Here is a 19,475-nt window from a genome sequence, read left to right as displayed (position 1 = left end):
TTGTATTCAACACAATCATCTATGTAAATTGGTTGACGATAAAAAAGATCAAGTAAAATTCTACAACCTCTGTTGACGTCAACAATTATTTTTCTTACGGCATCAAACGACATGTTCTCACTATTAGCTTAGTGGTAGAGTGTGTCCCTTTGTATGATGGAATCATGTCACCATTACAATACATAACAATGGATGCACTCTCCATGTTTTAAGCAATATGGTGAATATCAAGTAAAGGTGTTGAGGTTCATTTAACCCCTACTACTATTTGTATTAGGTGATAAACTCAAAAGCAGTTTAGATTGTGTCTTGATTTATTATAGTTGGTTTGCGAATTAAAAAAAAATAGTGTTCAATCAAATCATCTCATAAAAAGTATTGTTCACTCAAATTGTCTCGAAAAAAGCATTATGAGGTCAAATCATCTTGATAAAAGCATTGTTCAAAAAATTCGTCTCAGAAAATGCAATGCTTAATGAATTCGTCTAAGAAAAATGCAGTGCTCAATCAATAAATACAATGTTCAATGTTCAATCAATTAATAAGAACAAACTGACATTCATAGTACACCATAAGTTAACAAGGGTAATTAATGTTGTCTGTGTTCACTAGTTCCACATATGTGAGGTTGCATGTTTCTTGTTGGTTGTCCGCAAACTCGCCCATGTTCTTATGATTGAAGTTATTTATTAGGAACAACAGTTTGTTCTTCCAAAGAAATCATTAAAACATCATTGATTTTAATCTATCCGAGTTTTGCAACATCTGAAAACCCAACCTAAACCAACAAAGATTCAATTCTAGGATCTAGAGAAGACATATCTTGAGCATATGACTGGATTACATCATTTGTAGAAATCAAAATAATAACAACATGACTATTTTTAAATCATAAAATAATTAATATTCAATTAAACATAACGTATTACATATTTCTCCAGGTCTATGAAGGTGTTGTTTCCAAAGAAGGTGAATGATTGTAGCTTTCATGGTTTAGGCTTTGGTACTAATGTTAAAAAGAAGTTAAAGAGTGATATACGAGAGAACGAGAGAAAGTGAGTCGGTGTGCATATGATGACATTGCATGCATTGTATCTTGAGTGTTAATTTTGTCAATGGGATCTTGATCATTGAACATGTAGTGCTCAAATCGGTGTTATCTAAGCCGATGATTTTTTCGGTGGGATCTTGGTCATTAAACATGCGTTGCTCTACCCAGTGTTATCTAAATAGTTGATTTTGACAGTGTGATCTTGGTCATTAAACATGCGTTGATTCAATCAATTTTATCTAAGTCGTTGATTTTATCAGTGAGATTTTGACCGTTCTTTTTAATGTGCATGTGATAAGTCATTAAACATTATAAATATAATATGCAATGAGGTAGTCTAATACATCACCTCAATCAAAAACCTTACTGCTACCCTAAACCTAAACCATGACTTCATTATCAATCTCGAAAGTTGTCTTATCGATTTCATTAACATGAAAACTATGGGAAAGAAACATTATTTGAACCAAAATAACTGATACATACAACAACCTAGGTGTCGAAAGTTGTCCTCATGAATTGAAATTTTGGAATTTTAGTGATTTTTCTTGTTTTTGACCACTTTGTTAATGTGTTTCAAGGTCAATTGGAGTCCCAAAAGTTGTCTTATTGACTTCATTAACATGAAAACTATGAAAATGCAACATTATTTGAATCAAAATAACTGATACACATAATAATCTAGATGCAAAAAGTTATCCTCATGGAATGAATTTTTTTAGATAAAAATGATTTTTTCTTGTTATGAAAATTTGCATGCACATTTCTGTTAATTAGTTTAATACATGAATATGATAAACAATGAAACCTAACCTAAACCCTAATTATGTACCATTTTTACTAAGTATGACCATGAACCCTATCCCTAATTCTGGACACCAAACCCTAAATATATTAACTAAACCCTAGGTTTGAAACCTTACCCTAACCATAACCCTAATTATGGATACTAAACCCTAAATGTATCAAAGACACATTTGTTTTACATCAATGCGTTAGGGACACTTTTGATTTAAGCTAGATGAAGGGTGGTGTGACTATGACAAATTCTAAAAATTGCACATGCCTTGTCTCATGTTACTGCTGCTTGTAAGCATGTTCACCATCAGTATAGGAACTACATACATCATGTGTATACATTGAAAAGTGTCTCTAATGTGTACAGAAGATTGTTTGTTGAATTGCGCAACGAAACATATTGACCACTATCTCATGAGCCAAGAATCTGCCCCGACCCGAAGATGAAAAGAAATTCTAAAGGTCGTCCTGTCTCCTCTCGTATACATACCAAAATGGATATCCAAGAATTGGATTAGCCAAAAAGATATTCTATGTGTCGCATCCTAAGCCATTTAAAAAATAAATGTCTTTACCGTGTAGGCTCACGCCAACAACGTTAAGTTTATGTCATATTGTTTACAATTTAAAAATTTTGTTGTGAGAAAGAGAAGAAGACAACAAAAGAAAATAGTTTTTTTCTTGGGTCAAACATCGTGGTTGTCCCTCAACCTATTGTGTTTGATACCAATCTCATTTATTATGTGTGACTAGCTACATCAACAAAATTACAAACTAAAATATATGAATAAAGTTTAGAAAAATTTAAAACTAACATTTCATCTTATAATTAGTTTTTCATCTCAATCATAAATTATCATATCCCAACAAGTTATTAGTCTAAGAAAAAAACATAATTGTGAAGGGAGACCACAATAAATATGGGCAACCAAGCTTTTTTTTTTTTTTTTACACGGATTAATCACAAAGAAAATTGGTGAATACTCCACACTAATATCATAGTAGTTAAAAAAATCATAAATTATCATATATGTTAAATTTGTTGGATTTTATAATATCTATCATTAATAATAATAATAATAATTTTCATTTAAGAATGAGAGGGAAAATATTAATTATTAAATTTTATTAAATGATCAAAATTAAAAAAATATTTTTTTATTAAATTTTCATTCAAATTTCGTTCCAATATTCTATATTTTTTTATTGTCATGTAAAAATATTCTCTGTTTTATATTAATATATACACCAAATTACAAAAATGATTACATACTCTGTCTGTTTTAACTTTTAATATTTTAAAGCAAAGCAAGCAATTGTTAAAAAGAACGTAAAGAAATAGATGAAGCAAGCAATGTTATATATATATATATATATATATATATATATATATATAACAATAGCTTATTCTTTCGGTTTTAACTTTCAATCTTTAATGTCATTAAAAAAAAAAAACTTATAATCTTTAAAAGCAAGCGGCCAAAGCATTAGAAAGAGCGTAAAGAGATAGATGAAGCAAGCAAGCGATTTGTGAAAGCGTTGACCAGAAAGTGTGAACTACAAAGTGTAGGAATGAGCATATACCACCAGATACCTGCGTTGATTCTGGATTCTTGAAGCCATTCCTTCTATTTTCTGGTGACAGCTTCGTCTTGTGCTATACTATATAACAACTCACCCTCTCTCCTTACCTCTTCATTCCCAACACAAAACACTCTCTCCTCCTTCAACCTAGCCCTGGTCACTACCAACCAAGTGTCCCCCCTCCTCTCCCTTGTTAACAGGTGAGACCCTTTTTTCATTTTCCTTAATGGAACTTTTTGGTTATGCATGGCATGGAAGTCAAACTAACTCACTGGTAGTTGTAGCCTCTGGTTGAGTTCCTTGGTGGGAGGCCCACTTTTCTAAGAGCACAAACACAACTTCACTTCCCTTTTCCAATTTTATAATTTACTAATCATTACCATTCCACCGCTAAAAATCTGGAACTTGCTTTTTACCCGTATGATATGATACGAGGAGACCAATTTCGTGATTCTTCTCCTCTCCTCATCATCCACCACTGACCCACTCACCCTTTTTGCAAAATAGTGGTTGTGTTATGTTATCCATATTCCATACCCATGAAGTGAAACACAAAAGAAACAACTTTTAGCCTTACCCATCCTTTTTTTCCTACAGTTTATGCTGATTTTCCATGAAACAACTCCAACCCCGTCCCTCTAAACAAAAACCGAACCTTCTCAACGGAATTAATTGTTCAGGAAATTATTGGCACAAACACAAACCATTCTCCTCTGCCGTTTGTTTTTTAAATTTATTTTATTTTTATAATTTAGGATGATAAATCTTTTCCAGTGTCTATGCTTTATTTTGTCTTTTACCAAATTTTGAGTTTTTTCTGGTTTCCTCGTGCTACCCATGGTCTGCTAGCGACTTGGTTCAACACCTGTAGATTCCCTGTTTGCAGTTGATTTTCCACACCCTTTTTTTCTTCACGTCTCTGTTCTTTTGGTTTGGTGGGGACACCAGAAAAAGAAAAATAGTACCAAATTACCAATGAATTTCCAATTTCTGAACCAAATTTTCTCTATCATTGTATATACTGAAGTTGACTCATTGGTTGAATCCACACCTTAAGCAATTTGGGTGAAGTGGTTGAAAAGTGAGAATAGATCTCACCTTCTTTTACTAAATTCTCACACGACTTTGATATGAGAAAATTGTGTTGATCTTTCTTTTCATACATAAAATCTTGTCTATTTAATAATAAACACAATTTTATATGACATGGCTATGTGAAAATATCTATTACATGACAAGCTTTCCGGAGCTGGAATTATAGAGTCGTTGTTAGTTCAGAGTCAAATTCATATAATATATTAATGTAATAGTTTTATTATAGGAATTTTCAACTTTGGTGGCTGTTCACTATGAATATATTAGAAAAATACCAAAAAGTAAGGGTTTTTCATCAATCCAATGCTTCAGCCTGAGAAAGATGAACATCTGCCGTATTTTTTTTTCCTTTCGAACCTTCATTAAAATTCTTAATTTCTTACAAAAGTCTACTAAAATATACACTTAATTTGTCGATTATTCAATATTTTATTCTTGATAATTAGTACAAAGTGTGGAACTCGTTATATCATTCCTTCACTGTTATTGCAAACACCAGTTCTTTTCCATTCAAATTGTTAGTATTGAAGAGGGCGAGCCCTGGTGCAGCGGTAAAGTTGTGCCTTGGTGACTTGTTGGTCATGGGTTCGAATCCGGAAACAGCCTCTTTGCATATGCAAAGGTAAGGCTGCGTACAACATCCCTCCCCCATACCTTCGCATAGCGAAGAGCCTCTGGGCAATGGGGTACGAAGGGAAGAAAAATATGGAATTGCTTGCTTATAGTCTTAGACTATAGTTGAATTTGACACATACAAAAACTAGTATCTTTTTTTTTATTTTTTTATTTTTGTTTCTTGTGCTGGAAAATTCTAATCATTGATTGTGGCACATCAGGTAGCTGAGTTAGTGAGTGATGGCGGGAGGACAACTAGGAGTGCTTAATGCACTCGATGTGGCAAAGACACAATGGTACCACTTCACAGCTATTGTGATTGCTGGAATGGGATTCTTCACCGATGCCTATGATCTTTTCTGCATTTCCCTTGTGACCAAGTTGTTGGGGAGGTTATATTACACAGACATAAGGAACCCGAAGCCTGGTGTTCTTCCTCCTAATGTTCAAGCTGCTGTGACTGGTGTTGCACTATGTGGCACTTTAGCCGGCCAACTTTTCTTTGGATGGCTTGGTGACAAGTTGGGAAGGAAAAGGGTTTATGGCTTAACTCTTATGCTTATGGTTCTGTGTTCCATTGCCTCGGGACTCTCTTTTGGCGACACCCCTAAGGGTGTCATGGCCACACTTTGTTTCTTCAGATTCTGGCTTGGCTTTGGGATTGGTGGTGACTACCCTCTATCAGCTACAATTATGTCTGAATATGCCAACAAAAAGACTAGAGGGTCATTCATTGCTGCGGTGTTTGCAATGCAGGGTTTTGGAATCATGGCTGGTGGAATAGTTGCCTTGATTGTGTCATCTGCATATGACCACAAGTACGATCTTCCTAGTTACAAGGACAATCCAGCTGGATCGAAAGTGGATTCGCTTGATTACGTTTGGCGTATCATCTTGATGTTTGGTGCAGTCCCGGCTGCTCTTACCTACTATTGGCGAATGAAAATGCCAGAGACGGCTCGCTACACGGCCCTTGTAGCCAAGAATGCAAAACAAGCTGCTTCAGACATGTCTAAGGTGTTGCAAGTTGAGGTTGAAGCTGAAGAGGACAAGTTGCAGCACATGGTTGAGAGTGAAAACCAAAAGTATGGCTTGTTCAGCAAGGAATTCGCCAAACGCCACGGGCTGCACTTGGTTGGAACCACGGTAACTTGGTTCTTGTTGGACATTGCCTTCTACAGCCAGAACCTTTTCCAAAAGGACATTTTCACTGCCATTGGATGGATTCCTCCTGCACAAGACATGAATGCAATCCATGAAGTTTATAGGATTGCAAGAGCACAGACACTGATAGCATTGTGCAGCACCGTGCCAGGGTACTGGTTTACGGTGGCCTTTATCGATATCATTGGACGTTTCGCCATCCAATTGATGGGTTTCTTCTTCATGACAGTCTTCATGTTTGCTCTTGCTATACCTTACAATCACTGGAAGAATCACAACAATATTGGGTTTGTTGTGATGTATTCTTTCACCTTTTTCTTCTCCAATTTTGGTCCAAATGCCACCACATTTGTTGTGCCGGCAGAGATTTTCCCAGCAAGGCTGAGATCTACTTGTCATGGAATCTCAGCTGCGGCAGGAAAGGCAGGAGCAATTGTTGGTGCATTTGGATTCTTGTATGCTGCACAAAGTACGAACCCCAACAAGGTTGATCATGGTTACCCAACTGGTATTGGGGTTAAGAACTCCCTCATTGTGCTTGGTGTGATCAACTTCTTTGGAATGGTATTCACCTTGTTAGTACCAGAATCAAAGGGAAAATCACTGGAAGAGTTGAGTGGGGAGAATGAAGATGATGGTGCTGAGGCTATAGAGATGGCAGGGTCTGCTAGGACGGTTCCAGTTTAACCAAAGTCTCTGATCAACAAAGTACTTAGTTCATAATTCTAGTGATGCTATTATTGTGTGACAATTTTACTTCGGGTTTTCTACAGCTAGATGCTCAATAATGATGTAGATATATGTTTCTCGGTGCTGTCTGTAACTTTAAATCAATTACAAAGTGCGTGTATTTCATTCTTGTTTTTAATTAGAAGTGTTGTCTAAATCATACGTGTATTTATATGTAGCTAAAAGGTATTAGAGAAAAGTTTTGTCTCGAGTTCCTTTGTTTTATAGGTGTCCTCTGTCTATGCATAGTTCTTCACGTTATGGTATGGTATCATATGTATGCATACTTCAACCGAGGGACAAATTCTACAATCTTAATGCAATTATAAAACAATTTTATTTTCATTTTCTTTCCTCCATTTTGTACAGCAGAACGAAGATGGAGACAAATTTGTTTAGATCTTTCTCTCAGTGATATACTGATATAGTGAACAGCAGTACATGCTTATAATAAAAAGAAGGGAAAAATCATAAGATCACCTTAAACTTTGTATCTTTGTAAATAATCACTCCTAACTTTTATCTCCTTTCATACAATCTTTGAACTTTGAGCTCTTACTATATTTACTGTTACGGGAAAGAGTTCAAGGATTAATTAAAAGTTTTAAAACAAAATAGAAATTTTTTTACAAGGTCTATTTGTTAAAGACACGAAGTCATGGATGTGTTTATATTAACCTTGCTTCTTGTTTAACGTAGAAGTAATAATTTTCAATTTTTTCCAGTTACATTTGCTGCCTAGAAAAGTGGGAAATTGCTTTGGAAAGCGTGAAACCAGATTACTAACTGATTTCCAAACACAATCATGTTCTTTTTCTTTTTCCTCAAAAAAAAAAAAAGATTCTATGTGATGCATGTGGGTTTATTGAACTAAAACTTAGTGCAACACCATACCTTATGCAATCACAAACAACACAATCCAGTGATGCAGAAACATAATAACCCATTGTTAAAACAGCAGAAGGGCAACGAATATTCGGCTAAAAAGTGCTGAAAAATTCACTCTAGTCAAGTAAGTAAATGCAGCAATCAATCCCAAGGAATGTGCTGCATAAAGAAATTTTATTGATTAAATCAAGCTACAAAAGCAACAATTGGCCTACATTCTGTCCATTAGACCACTCTAGAATTTCTTTACTACTGTATCTTCTAAATTATTACTTCAACTGAAAAAAAATATTTGAGTGTTTTCTTCAATTCTTTTGCACTAAATGGACAAGACAATTGCTATAGCACTGAACTTTATCTGATCTTTGTGTAACCCCAGCAACAACATATTTTTTCAACAGTATTTCCATTATTTTGGGCATCGCAATATCATTCTCCTTAAGGGAAAAAATACATAGGGAAAAAGAACTAGAATGCCTACATTTTGACTGTTATGTTGATTGTAGGCAAAAAGCAGCGTGCAATCTGTTCTGGGAATATTGCAGGGCAGGAAATGCAGAAGGATAATATATCTTTCACTATTAGATTATGGTTTTAGTCTCAATTTGTTTTACAAAAGCTGCAAAGTAAGGGCCAAGAACTGAAGGCTTTTTTTATTGAATATGCAGATGCATGAGGAGCTTCCAACAATTGAAGAAAGAATATGTTGCACTGAGAAAGAAACTTGAAGCTTATTTTAAGGTGTCTAGACAATAGAAAAGTGGAGTTAAATTTTAAACTATTAATGTAAAATTGTTGTGTTTGGCAATGTACTAAACTAAAGTGAATCCTCTATTCTTCATCTTATATTGTTCTGTGTTTTCTTGTTTCTGAGTGTTGATTTTGGAGGAGAAATGAGTAGTCCTGGGACTTGGAAATTAAGTTTTTTTTTTTTATATATTATTATTTGATTAGTGCAGCAGGTATGATAGCAATACGACACCAGCCTACCTCCCTGACTATGCTTGATCTTCCTTCTCTTAGGATATTCCTTTCTTTGGACAGCTCAGCAAAGTAGTTATAACTAATCACGATATTGTTGCAGTTATAACTAATTACGATATTGTTGCATTCTGTTATTAGGATATTTTCCTTTTCTGTTAAGTCATTTGGAATACCATATCTTATCTTTTGTTAAAATCGTTATAAATATGACAGTAATAAAATAAGAAGGCAAGGAAGAATTATGAAAGTATCTGTTAGTGTAATATAGCATAGCTAGCTTAGTTCTCCATACAGGACAATATTTTTGAAGCTCTGATCTTTTTGCTATTGTACCTCCAGAATTCAAGGCTACTGATGTATATATCTATGAAATTACTTTTGTTTATATATGTCTACAGTGTTATTCAATTTAAGAATTGTTATAAAATAATCTAGAGATATATGTTTGATATTTAAAAAAATGTTTTCTTTTTTATAAAATAGAGTACACATGGTAAAAAGGGCACTTGATATGGTCAAATGTATAGGTTGGACAATGCAGATCATTTAGGGATTTTTTTTTTTTTAAATTATCATGGGATCCATTTTAAATAAACATCCAAAAACGATTAAGTCATACTATAATTTATGACTTTTGAGTTTAAAGTTATAAAAAAATTTACTGACTTCTTAATTTTTTGTATAAATACAACTTCAAAGTTGTATTTTTTTATATTTTTAATAGTATTTATCACTTTAAAGTCATATATATTTTTTATTTAAATAAATATTTTTATTTAATATTTTATATAATTTTATATATTTTTTTATTTAATATTTTTTCTTATAAATGAATCACTAATAAAATGAAGATGAAGTAATTGTATGACTTTAAAATCAAATTCGTTCGAATGTATTATGAAAAAATTCTTAACATTAGAAAAAAATATAGAAAATATTAAATAAAATATTAAAAAAGAAAATATATAATAAATAAAATATAGAAAGTGTTAAACAAAAATATAAAAATTATTAAATAAAACAATATGTAAAAATATAAAAATATTAAATAAAAATATTATTTTAAATAAAACTATTTACAACTTTAAAGTTATAAATAATTTATAATTTATATATATAAAATTTATTACTTCAAGATCGTATTAAAAAACTTAAAAAATTATAAATTTTATAACGATTTCAGTAGGAAAAAAAAGAGAAAAAAATCATAAAATAATTTATGAATTTAAATTTAGAAGTTGTAGGATGTCCGACAATTTATTCTTTTCTAGTTATTTATTTAAAATTTATTCCTATTGGATAATTTAGAAGAACCGTGGGACAACCGTATTCATCATGTAACGTATCAGGTAAACATGAAAAGCAAAGATTCTTCACGGGTTTTTTCACAAGCTTCATTGATTTTGTACAGTCATACCATTGGATGAAATGGTTGTGGTGACAAAAAGTTTGAAGAAATATGAGAACCCTATAAAGACAACCAATTGAGTTGCTACAAAATTCCAATAAAACTGTATAACATGCATGGTAATTTCTGCTATTTAGCATGATGTAGATAAGATCGAAAAGGAAAGGAATATAATCTGAGATTTAAATGTTAGCTAGTCTAGGATAAAATACTTCAAAGTATAAAGTGCACCAAAGCAATAACCGAAAATAATTGTTTATTCTCGATCTTGTCATCATTTATGCATGTCTTTAATATAGATATATTGATTATGTTTGAAGCTAAAAGTTAAGTTAATTAATAGCTAAAAGTTAAAAAATTAAATTATTAAATTAGAAATGTCGGGTAAAGTTAATAGTTGAAAAGTAAACAATGATAAAAATAATAAAATTAACATTTATTTTAAAAAGATAATTGGAAAAATTAATAAATACAACAAGGATAAAAATATAAAAATATAAAAAAATAGAGACTATCGTTTCAAACAAAATTACTTTAAGTAGTATTTCAAAAAAATTTAAAAATTACTAAAAATATTATCTAAAGATAATTTTAGCTAGTAAAAAAATTAAAAATTAGTTAAAATATTTTACTAAACACAATCATTATTCCTTCATGGGGAAAAATGCAGTAAAATGGCCGTTATATTTGTCTTCACAGGTATAATGTTTGTTTAAAAATGAGAAGAAAGATTCCACTGAATATGTGATAATGTGATAAGTTGATTTTTTAATAAAATTAATCATTAACAAAATATTAAATCAAACTTACATTTTTTCTAAATGACTCACGTTTGAAATATGTCTCTAAACATCTTTAAAATGATAGAATTGTGTTTGTGATGGTTTAGAATCATCTTTTAAAGGTTTTAAATATGGAATCAAACACACACTAAATTAATAAATATTTTACATGAATAATATAATGATCCAAAAATATACCGTAAAAAGAATATACTTATCAATTTAATTATACTGTGCCAATTTAAATTTTTATTAGAACAATCTCATCGATTGAAGGACTATTCTTTTTATCCCTTCTTCGATCTACAAAACTCTTTCAAAGCTTTTTGAGTTCATAGTTAATTGTCTTTTTACATTATGTCTGAAAGTGGGAGATAACAAAATAGGGAGAAAAGAAAATATGATTAAGGACAATTTTTCCTTCGTTTAGTTTGGGAGAAAGTGATTGAAAAATAAAAAGAAAATTTTATTTCTTAAAACAAAAATTCAAACCTTTTTTTTTCCAGCCTTTAACTTTTCCCCCAATTTAAATTTCAAATTTTTCTTTTCCTTCGTTTTCTTTTCTCTCAACCAGGGTTAAATTTTAAAAGGACTTTTGTTTCAGAACATAAGAGCCAGTGTGTCTTTCAAAAATTAAAGCTTTTGAATCACCACCAAACAGAAATACATTAATTATGTACTGTCATACGAAAGTAAAGTTTGAGTACCTAGCTCGACATTTAACCATTTTTTGTTAGAGTCTGTTTGGATGCCAGAATTTTTAAATTCTGAGAATTTTTAAATTTTAAAAATTTTAAATACTTCAGTTGAAATCTTTTTATTTTTAAAATTTTGTATTTGAAAAAAAAATTAAGATTGAAAGGATGAAAGAAAATAAATGCAAAGAAAAGAAAAAATATGATTAATGTGTTTTCAAAGAGAGAAAAATATTGAGGAATCACAGGGAAATCGAAACACAATACATACACCACCACACCCGACCACAACAACATTGAGTCAATGACACAAGACATGACCCAAACTCTCCGTGCCGACAAGTACCTTCGGCTTGATGGATAGCGACGGTTGCTCCCCTGATTGGCGGGTGAAGTTCTACGTGTTCTCCCCTAAGACGCCCACACACTGATCAATGCTCCACAAGCTCGGTGTTTCTTAAAAAGGATTATCGGGACAAGAGTCGCGAGTTCAAGAACGAGATCTTGAAAACTTTTAGATGAAAAAGTGGATGAAAATTATAAAAAAAATACACAAATATTTTGAAAGATTTTTCTACCAAGAAAAGAATTTTAATTTCTCATATTTTAGAAAAAAATTGAAATTCTATCTCTTTAATTATTTAAAATTCTGTTTTAATTCTAAAACTTTAAATTCTAAAAAAATATTCAAATAATAAATTTTAGATTTCGATTAAAATTCTATATTCAAAGGTACTCTTAGTTTCTTTAGTCATGCAGCATGCAAAAATTGAAGGGTTCTTCCCCTTTTCCCCTTCCGCCATCTACAAAACTCTTTCGAAGCAAACTGCCAAATGTGTTGGGTACAAATTAACATAGGAGAGTTCATGTATTTTTTTTTTTTTTGGTATAGCCGTGTTCGGTAGAAAGAAAAAAAGAAGAAGAAAGGAATTGAAGTAGTGGAATATGTTGCAGAATTAATTAAAAAATATAAGGAGAGATATCACATTTATAAATAGTTACAAATTATAGATTATCAATGATCAATAATCATAACAATAATAAGAACTCATAATATTTATATTAATATTAATCTCCATAGTTACTTTAAAGATTTACAATCTTTGTCCTCCAGCTCTGCTGTCCTTTGTTATGGTAGATGCAACAGGAACTTCCTTTGTTAGGTTGTATCCCTGCTTTGTTTCTTTTTTCTCAATGATGTTTTTTATTTATTAAACTCCATTAAATAAAATCGATCTATATATACCAGCAAAAACGATCTTAATGACTAATACATATTCTTATTAGTATATGTATTTATTTTCATAATGACCAGCTATTACCATTAATTCAGAAAAATTGGTCATTAATATCCATCTCGTTGCAAACTCAAAACATTTTACCAAAATTAAAACTTTAAAAATACACAATATCTCCTAGAATTAATATATCTATTGTGCGAGTGTACTGTAGCACTTCCTGCACCACAATCATAACAATATTATTATTATTATTATTATTATTATTATTATATAATTGGGAGGATGAAACTTTCACAGTTTCCATTCTCTTAATTAGACATTTTTTTTCTCTTTGTTCTATATGTACTTCACATACTATTCTTTTCAACTACTCAAAAAAGTTATCTTTGAGGTCTCAATCATTTTTAATTGTTTTTCTTTATCTTTATATGTATCATTGACTTTCTTAGGTGTCTATCTCTTCCGATGTATCATGTTTTATTTATACCTCTAAATTAAATTTAATAATATTTTAAAATAAATTATTAATAATTAAAATAATTATATATTGCAGTTTATAAATCTATAATATATTTTTTTATTTCTATAAGTAAAAGTTGAATAAAAAATTCATGAGCAATAAAATTCATGATATTTTAAATTTTAAGAATATAAAATAGTTAAACTTTTATATTATTTGAAAGTGTTAGTTTGTACGTAATAAGTGCGTATGTATCATAACCTTATTTGAAATAACTTATTCAAATGTTTTTTTTAATTCAAATTAATTATTTTGAACCTACTTTTATTTATAAATTAAAATTAAAGTTCATAAAACAATGATATATTATACCTAAACACAATAAACGCCTATTTTACACCTTTGAAATTTCATAATGTTTTTTTTATTATCAAAAACAAAATGTAGAAAATTTTAATCTTCACATAAAAGGTACGGAGAATGACAATCCCATTTCTTATATCAATTTTAACGAGATAATATTTCTACTTTATGTTAGCATTATCTTTCGTCCTATCTTTGGTCCTTTGGATTTATGTTATCATCATCGAATGTAGGAGATAATATATAAGAGATTAAATATATATTTGAGATATACATTCGGGTAAGGTAAATTTGAAATTTTAGGTAACAGAGATTTTAAAAAAATTATCTTTAAAGATAGTAGTTTTATTTTATCCAACAACATCATAACAATTAATGACACAGTTGAATCAGGTAAATGCGAAGAATATGCTCTCTTTTTTTCGATAAAAAGAGAGAATCGCTACACTTAAATACAGAACCCTTCCCCATTGTCTCCAACTCAAGAATAACATTCCTTCGTCGTTTCTTGCGTGTTTCCCTGCACTCTTCCTACGTTTGAAAAGCGCGCGATATCGCTTTGTTCTCTCTGCGTGCCACCACGTACCGATCCAGGTATGCTATGCCTCTTTGTTTTTGTCTTTTGTTTTTTTTTTTAATTTTATAAAAAAAATAGCTGTTCTTCTCTTTTCTTGTTTCGCAATGAGGGGTTGGGACGATTTTTCTTCTTTTTTGTTCTTGTAGACATGAAATAGCAGAGCATTGTTCATGGGTTCTGTTATTGGTTTCGATAATTTAAGCCTAGCATTTCTCTAATATTAAAAAGCGTGATACTTTCAAGTCCACTATTTTTCTTGGAGTGGGTTTTATCAACCCTATATTATAAAACTGAGTACATAATTTGGAGATGAGCATGTCGATCACCTCTTCGTTCCCTCAATTACGAATTCTCAATATTCTTTTTTATCTCATTTACTGTAGATATGTATTCTCACTATCTTCACAACTAAATATTTACTGTATTTCTTAATCATAATTATCATTTTTTTATTCATGCAGTTCATATTCTTAATTTTCTATTTTTTTAAGTATTATATTTAGGGCCTTTGCCTTTTTGGTTAAACTTTTAGTTTTAGGTATTCCTACAAGATTAATTTGGTTCTTTAGATCAATTATGAAATTAATACTATTACTATTTAAAGTATTATTATAAATTTAAAATATATATTAAAAAATATTTACTTATTATAAATTTTAATATATAAAAAAAATATTTATTCTATAAAATATTACCTAGTTTTATTATTTTTATCTTGCCATAGTCGTTTGTGAGAAAATGTCATCTCCGTTAAAGGGTAATTGCTGTTATTGATATTTTTCAGTTGTTTTAATTGTTGTTAGTTCTTTTTTTAGATAAATTTTGTTAGTTTTTTTGATAGACTTAATTTAATTTGCTAATGTTTATATTCAATCAGTCATTGATAAATTTCATTTAGTTTACTGACGATTAAATTTCATTAATTATTTTGTTGGATTGGATCTATAAATATAGATATGTAACACTTTATGATATTTGACTATTAGACTCCTTGGATCACATGAATAATACTCTTCCCAAGAAAAATACACTTTTTATTGTTCTGCATAAGGTGTACGTACTATACTATATGGCAACTTCCTTTAATAGCAATGCAATAATTATCTGCTTAACTTTGTTGACGAACTAATGGAACTATGATGGTGACTTTACGAGTAATAAAATAACAAAATTTAATGTCATTAGATTGGTGCTGCACTCGGTGAGTTAAAAATTGAAATCTTAGGATCTGTTTGATTCCATGACTTCCCATGTATTTTGGATGAAAATAATTATTTTAACGATCATGAAGTTTCTACAGTTGATATATATTTTGGATGAAAATAATTATTTTAACGATCACGATGCTGTGCACTTGGTTTTCAATCCCACCCGTACAAGCTGTGGCCCCCATGTTGAAACCTGTCTTATTGAGATTGACTACTGTGGAAATTGTAGCTCTTTAATTTGTCTTATAGTCATCACCTTATCGCTTTTCTTAGCTTTCACCGTTGAATCATCATGGTTCATTTATTTGCTCTTATTAACTAGAATCACGCGCACCCTTGTCCAACACCGCCTTCTAGTTATTTATACTATCTTCTGATCTTTTCTGATTGTATTTCAGGTTAAGCTTAGGTACCTGGGAGATTGAAGTAAAGTAAGAAAATTTTGTGACAAAAGATACACAGATATGGCCAGGGATCAGTTGCAAGTGCTTAATGCACTCGATGTTGCCAAGACACAATGGTACCATTTCACAGCAATTGTGATTGCTGGAATGGGTTTCTTCACTGATGCATATGATCTTTTTTGCATCTCCCTTGTCACCAAATTGCTTGGCCGCATATACTACTTTGAAGGCCACGACAAGCCAGGCTCTCTGCCATCAAATGTTTCTGCTGCCATCAATGGTGTTGCATTCTGTGGAACCCTTGCAGGCCAGCTTTTCTTTGGCTGGCTTGGTGATAAAATGGGAAGGAAACGTGTCTACGGAATGACCCTTATGCTCATGGTGATATGCTCAATTGCTTCTGGTCTTTCTTTTGGCAAAGACCCTAAAGCTGTTATGGCCACCCTTTGCTTCTTCCGTTTCTGGCTTGGATTTGGCATTGGTGGTGACTACCCTCTTTCGGCCACTATCATGTCTGAGTATGCCAACAAGAAGACTCGTGGAGCATTCATAGCTGCTGTTTTTGCAATGCAAGGTTTTGGAATTTTGGCTGGTGGCACGGTTGCAATTGTTGTTTCATCTGCTTTCAAGGCCTTGTACCCTGCTCCAGCATTCCAGGTTAACCCAGTTTTGTCCACAGTGCCACAAGCTGATTATGTTTGGAGGATAATCTTGATGTTTGGTGCACTCCCAGCTCTGCTCACATACTATTGGCGTATGAAAATGCCTGAGACTGCAAGATACACTGCCTTGGTTGCCAAGAATGCCAAGCAGGCAGCTGCAGATATGTCAAAGGTGCTGCAAGTTGAGATAGAAGCTGAACAGGAGAAAGTTGAGCAATTGGACACAAGAAAAGGGAATGAATTTGGATTGTTCACAAAACAGTTCCTTCGCCGCCATGGACTTCACCTTCTTGGAACAGCCGTTACTTGGTTCCTGTTGGACATTGCCTATTATAGTCAGAATCTTTTCCAGAAAGACATCTTCAGTACAATTGGTTGGATTCCTGAAGCAAAAACCATGAATGCCATTGAAGAGGTTTTCAAAATTGCTAGAGCACAGACCCTCATAGCCCTTTGCAGTACTGTACCTGGTTACTGGTTCACAGTGGCACTCATTGATAAGATGGGAAGGTTTACAATTCAATTGATGGGATTTTTCTTCATGACAGTGTTCATGTTTGCCTTGGCTATTCCATACCACCACTGGACCATGAAGGGCAACCAAATTGGGTTTGTTGTGCTGTACTCATTGACCTTCTTCTTTGCCAATTTTGGTCCAAATGCCACAACATTCGTGGTGCCGGCAGAGATTTTCCCAGCAAGGCTAAGGTCTACATGCCATGGTATATCGGCTGCAGCAGGGAAAGCTGGGGCAATGGTAGGGGCTTTTGGCTACCTGTATACTCAAAATGCCATTGGACTGAGAAATACACTTATAGTTTTGGGAGTGGTTAACTTCTTGGGGCTGCTGTTTACATTCTTGGTGCCTGAATCTAAAGGAAAATCCCTGGAGGAGATGTCTGGTGAGGCTGAAGAAGAGACTACTGCTGCTACAAGAGAATCAGCAATGGAGGCTGGTCTTGAAGTTAGGTCTTCTGTCTAACTGCATGGTTAGTTTCTTTTATTATGTAACGGTAGGCTTTTAGTATTGCACTTTGGAGTATTTCACGTAGGATTCCATGTATAGTCATATTGAAGTTGAATTTTTTTTTCTTTTAGCTTAGAGTTTCGGGAATTATTTCTTTGTTTTGCCTTCTTTTGTTATATAATCAGTTAGTATATACAATTTAAGTTGTTTATGAAACATACATGTGCTCTCTGTTACAGCTCCTTTGATCTTTACATTTACTGTTCTCAAACCTGTCATCACCATTAACCTGGCTTGGCACTTCATTTTGGTAGTATCAAATACTTTATTTTATCCCCTTTTGTTGAGGCTGAAATTAGCCAGGGAAAAAGATGTCAAGTCTAAATTAATCTTCACACGTCACAGTTTAGCAGAACCTTGCACTTTATATTAATATTATAGAATCAAATTCTTGCAGTTATCTTTATATACTTATGCTCTTTGCTCTTGAGGCTGTAAATAATTACTATAAGAATGGGAAAACAATGTCCATATTGATATTTTTTTTCTATTTTGCATCTATTCCTGTGGCTGTATCTTCTCAGCAACAAGCCTTGCGTGTGAACATCGTTTATATTTTATTTTATTTTATTTTTTTATCTTTTTGCCCTGCAGTGTATTTTTGCTGGTGCTTACTTTCTCGTTTGCTTTGTATAATTGCTTTAGAATAAAGCAGAGTGGCCCCATCGTTGATTTTTATTCGTTTAAGGTTGCTATCAAAGAGCTCGAAGACAAAGCACAGTTAACGACATTGCGGTTGAAGCCAAAACTGTCATACTCCCATTTCTGTTCCTTATAATACACGTGTACATTACCCTAACATTGAAGAACGTCGTTCACTAATAGCATACATGCTATTGTCGCTTTTTCTCGTATTTTATCTTTAGGAGGATCTTGCCACAGAGAGCGTTCGAATTATAACTCATAACCTCCAGCAGAAATTAAAATTAAAAAAGATCAATAAAATATCAAAAATATAAATAAGAAAGATTTTTTACATCAGATTCACCCGAAAACTCAAATGAACACATATTAAATCTGAGTATCTCTAGTAGAGAAAATCTTTTTATATATATATTTTTTTCATCCATTATCTTCCACCAGTTTCTAAATTCATTTTTAAGTATAAGATTCCTTATCGTTGTGAGACACTAAACCCTTAATTAGGGTCTCTTATTCAGCCTCACCACACATCTCTTCCAGGAAAAGAATGTAATAATATTTGTAATAAACGTTGTTATGAATTACTAGGCCAACTCTTTCAACAGAAATAAAATAAACTGGGTAAATTTTTTTGAGGTTACTAGCTTTCTTAATTTTTATTATCAACTCTAAGTATTAGAATATGCCTAAATTGACTTGACTTGGAACTAATAAGTGTCAGTAAATAATTTTTTTATAATTTAAAATTTATAAATATATATTATTTATATTAATTCTATTTTATAAAATAAAATATTTATTTTAAAATCTGTTACATAAAATTAGACTTTTTATCTTTTTAAGATTTTGTTTTAATGAGTCAATGTAATTTGTTACGTTTGTTTTAATATCTGTAATTTGGTTTTTAACAGTCATATTTTTGTTGTTGCATAAGTAGGTTTATGTCTATATATATCTCTTTCCTCTTCTCTAGAAAATACAAGGAGAACACCAATTTGATTTCTTTCTCCCTAAAATTTTCTCTTCCTTCTCTTATAAAACTTATTTTTGAGAGCAACACTATTCGTGTTCAAGGTTCGGGGATCCTTTCGCTGCACA

The 19,475-nt window shown here is 31.9% G+C and overlaps 2 protein-coding genes across 3 annotated transcripts; both read left to right on the top strand.

The window, feature by feature from the left end:
* Window positions 1-3,328: 3,328 nt before the first annotated feature.
* LOC114369333 (inorganic phosphate transporter 1-4-like) lies at window positions 3,329-7,381 on the top strand. 2 transcript variants are annotated; one of them, XM_028326546.1, is made up of 2 exons: window positions 3,329-3,633; window positions 5,365-7,381. In XM_028326546.1, the coding sequence occupies exon 2, from the start codon at window positions 5,384-5,386 to the stop codon at window positions 6,992-6,994; it is 1,611 nt and encodes a 536-aa protein (XP_028182347.1). In that variant the 5' UTR covers window positions 3,329-3,633; window positions 5,365-5,383; the 3' UTR covers window positions 6,995-7,381. The 2 variants fall into 2 exon arrangements, with proteins under 2 accessions (XP_028182347.1, XP_028182348.1); XM_028326547.1 differs by lacking the exon at window positions 3,329-3,633 and adding an exon at window positions 3,646-4,514.
* Window positions 7,382-14,323: 6,942 nt separating this feature from the next.
* LOC114369743 (inorganic phosphate transporter 1-4-like) lies at window positions 14,324-17,913 on the top strand. The gene is made up of 2 exons (XM_028326990.1): window positions 14,324-14,451; window positions 16,041-17,913. Exon 2 carries the CDS (start codon window positions 16,107-16,109, stop codon window positions 17,688-17,690), a length of 1,584 nt encoding a protein of 527 aa, XP_028182791.1. The 5' UTR covers window positions 14,324-14,451; window positions 16,041-16,106; the 3' UTR covers window positions 17,691-17,913.
* Window positions 17,914-19,475: the final 1,562 nt, after the last annotated feature.

Source organism: Glycine soja, chromosome 10 (assembly GCF_004193775.1).
Source record: "Glycine soja cultivar W05 chromosome 10, ASM419377v2, whole genome shotgun sequence".
NCBI classification, from domain to species: domain Eukaryota; kingdom Viridiplantae; phylum Streptophyta; class Magnoliopsida; order Fabales; family Fabaceae; genus Glycine; species Glycine soja.
This window is presented reverse-complemented; position numbering and strand designations above follow the sequence as displayed.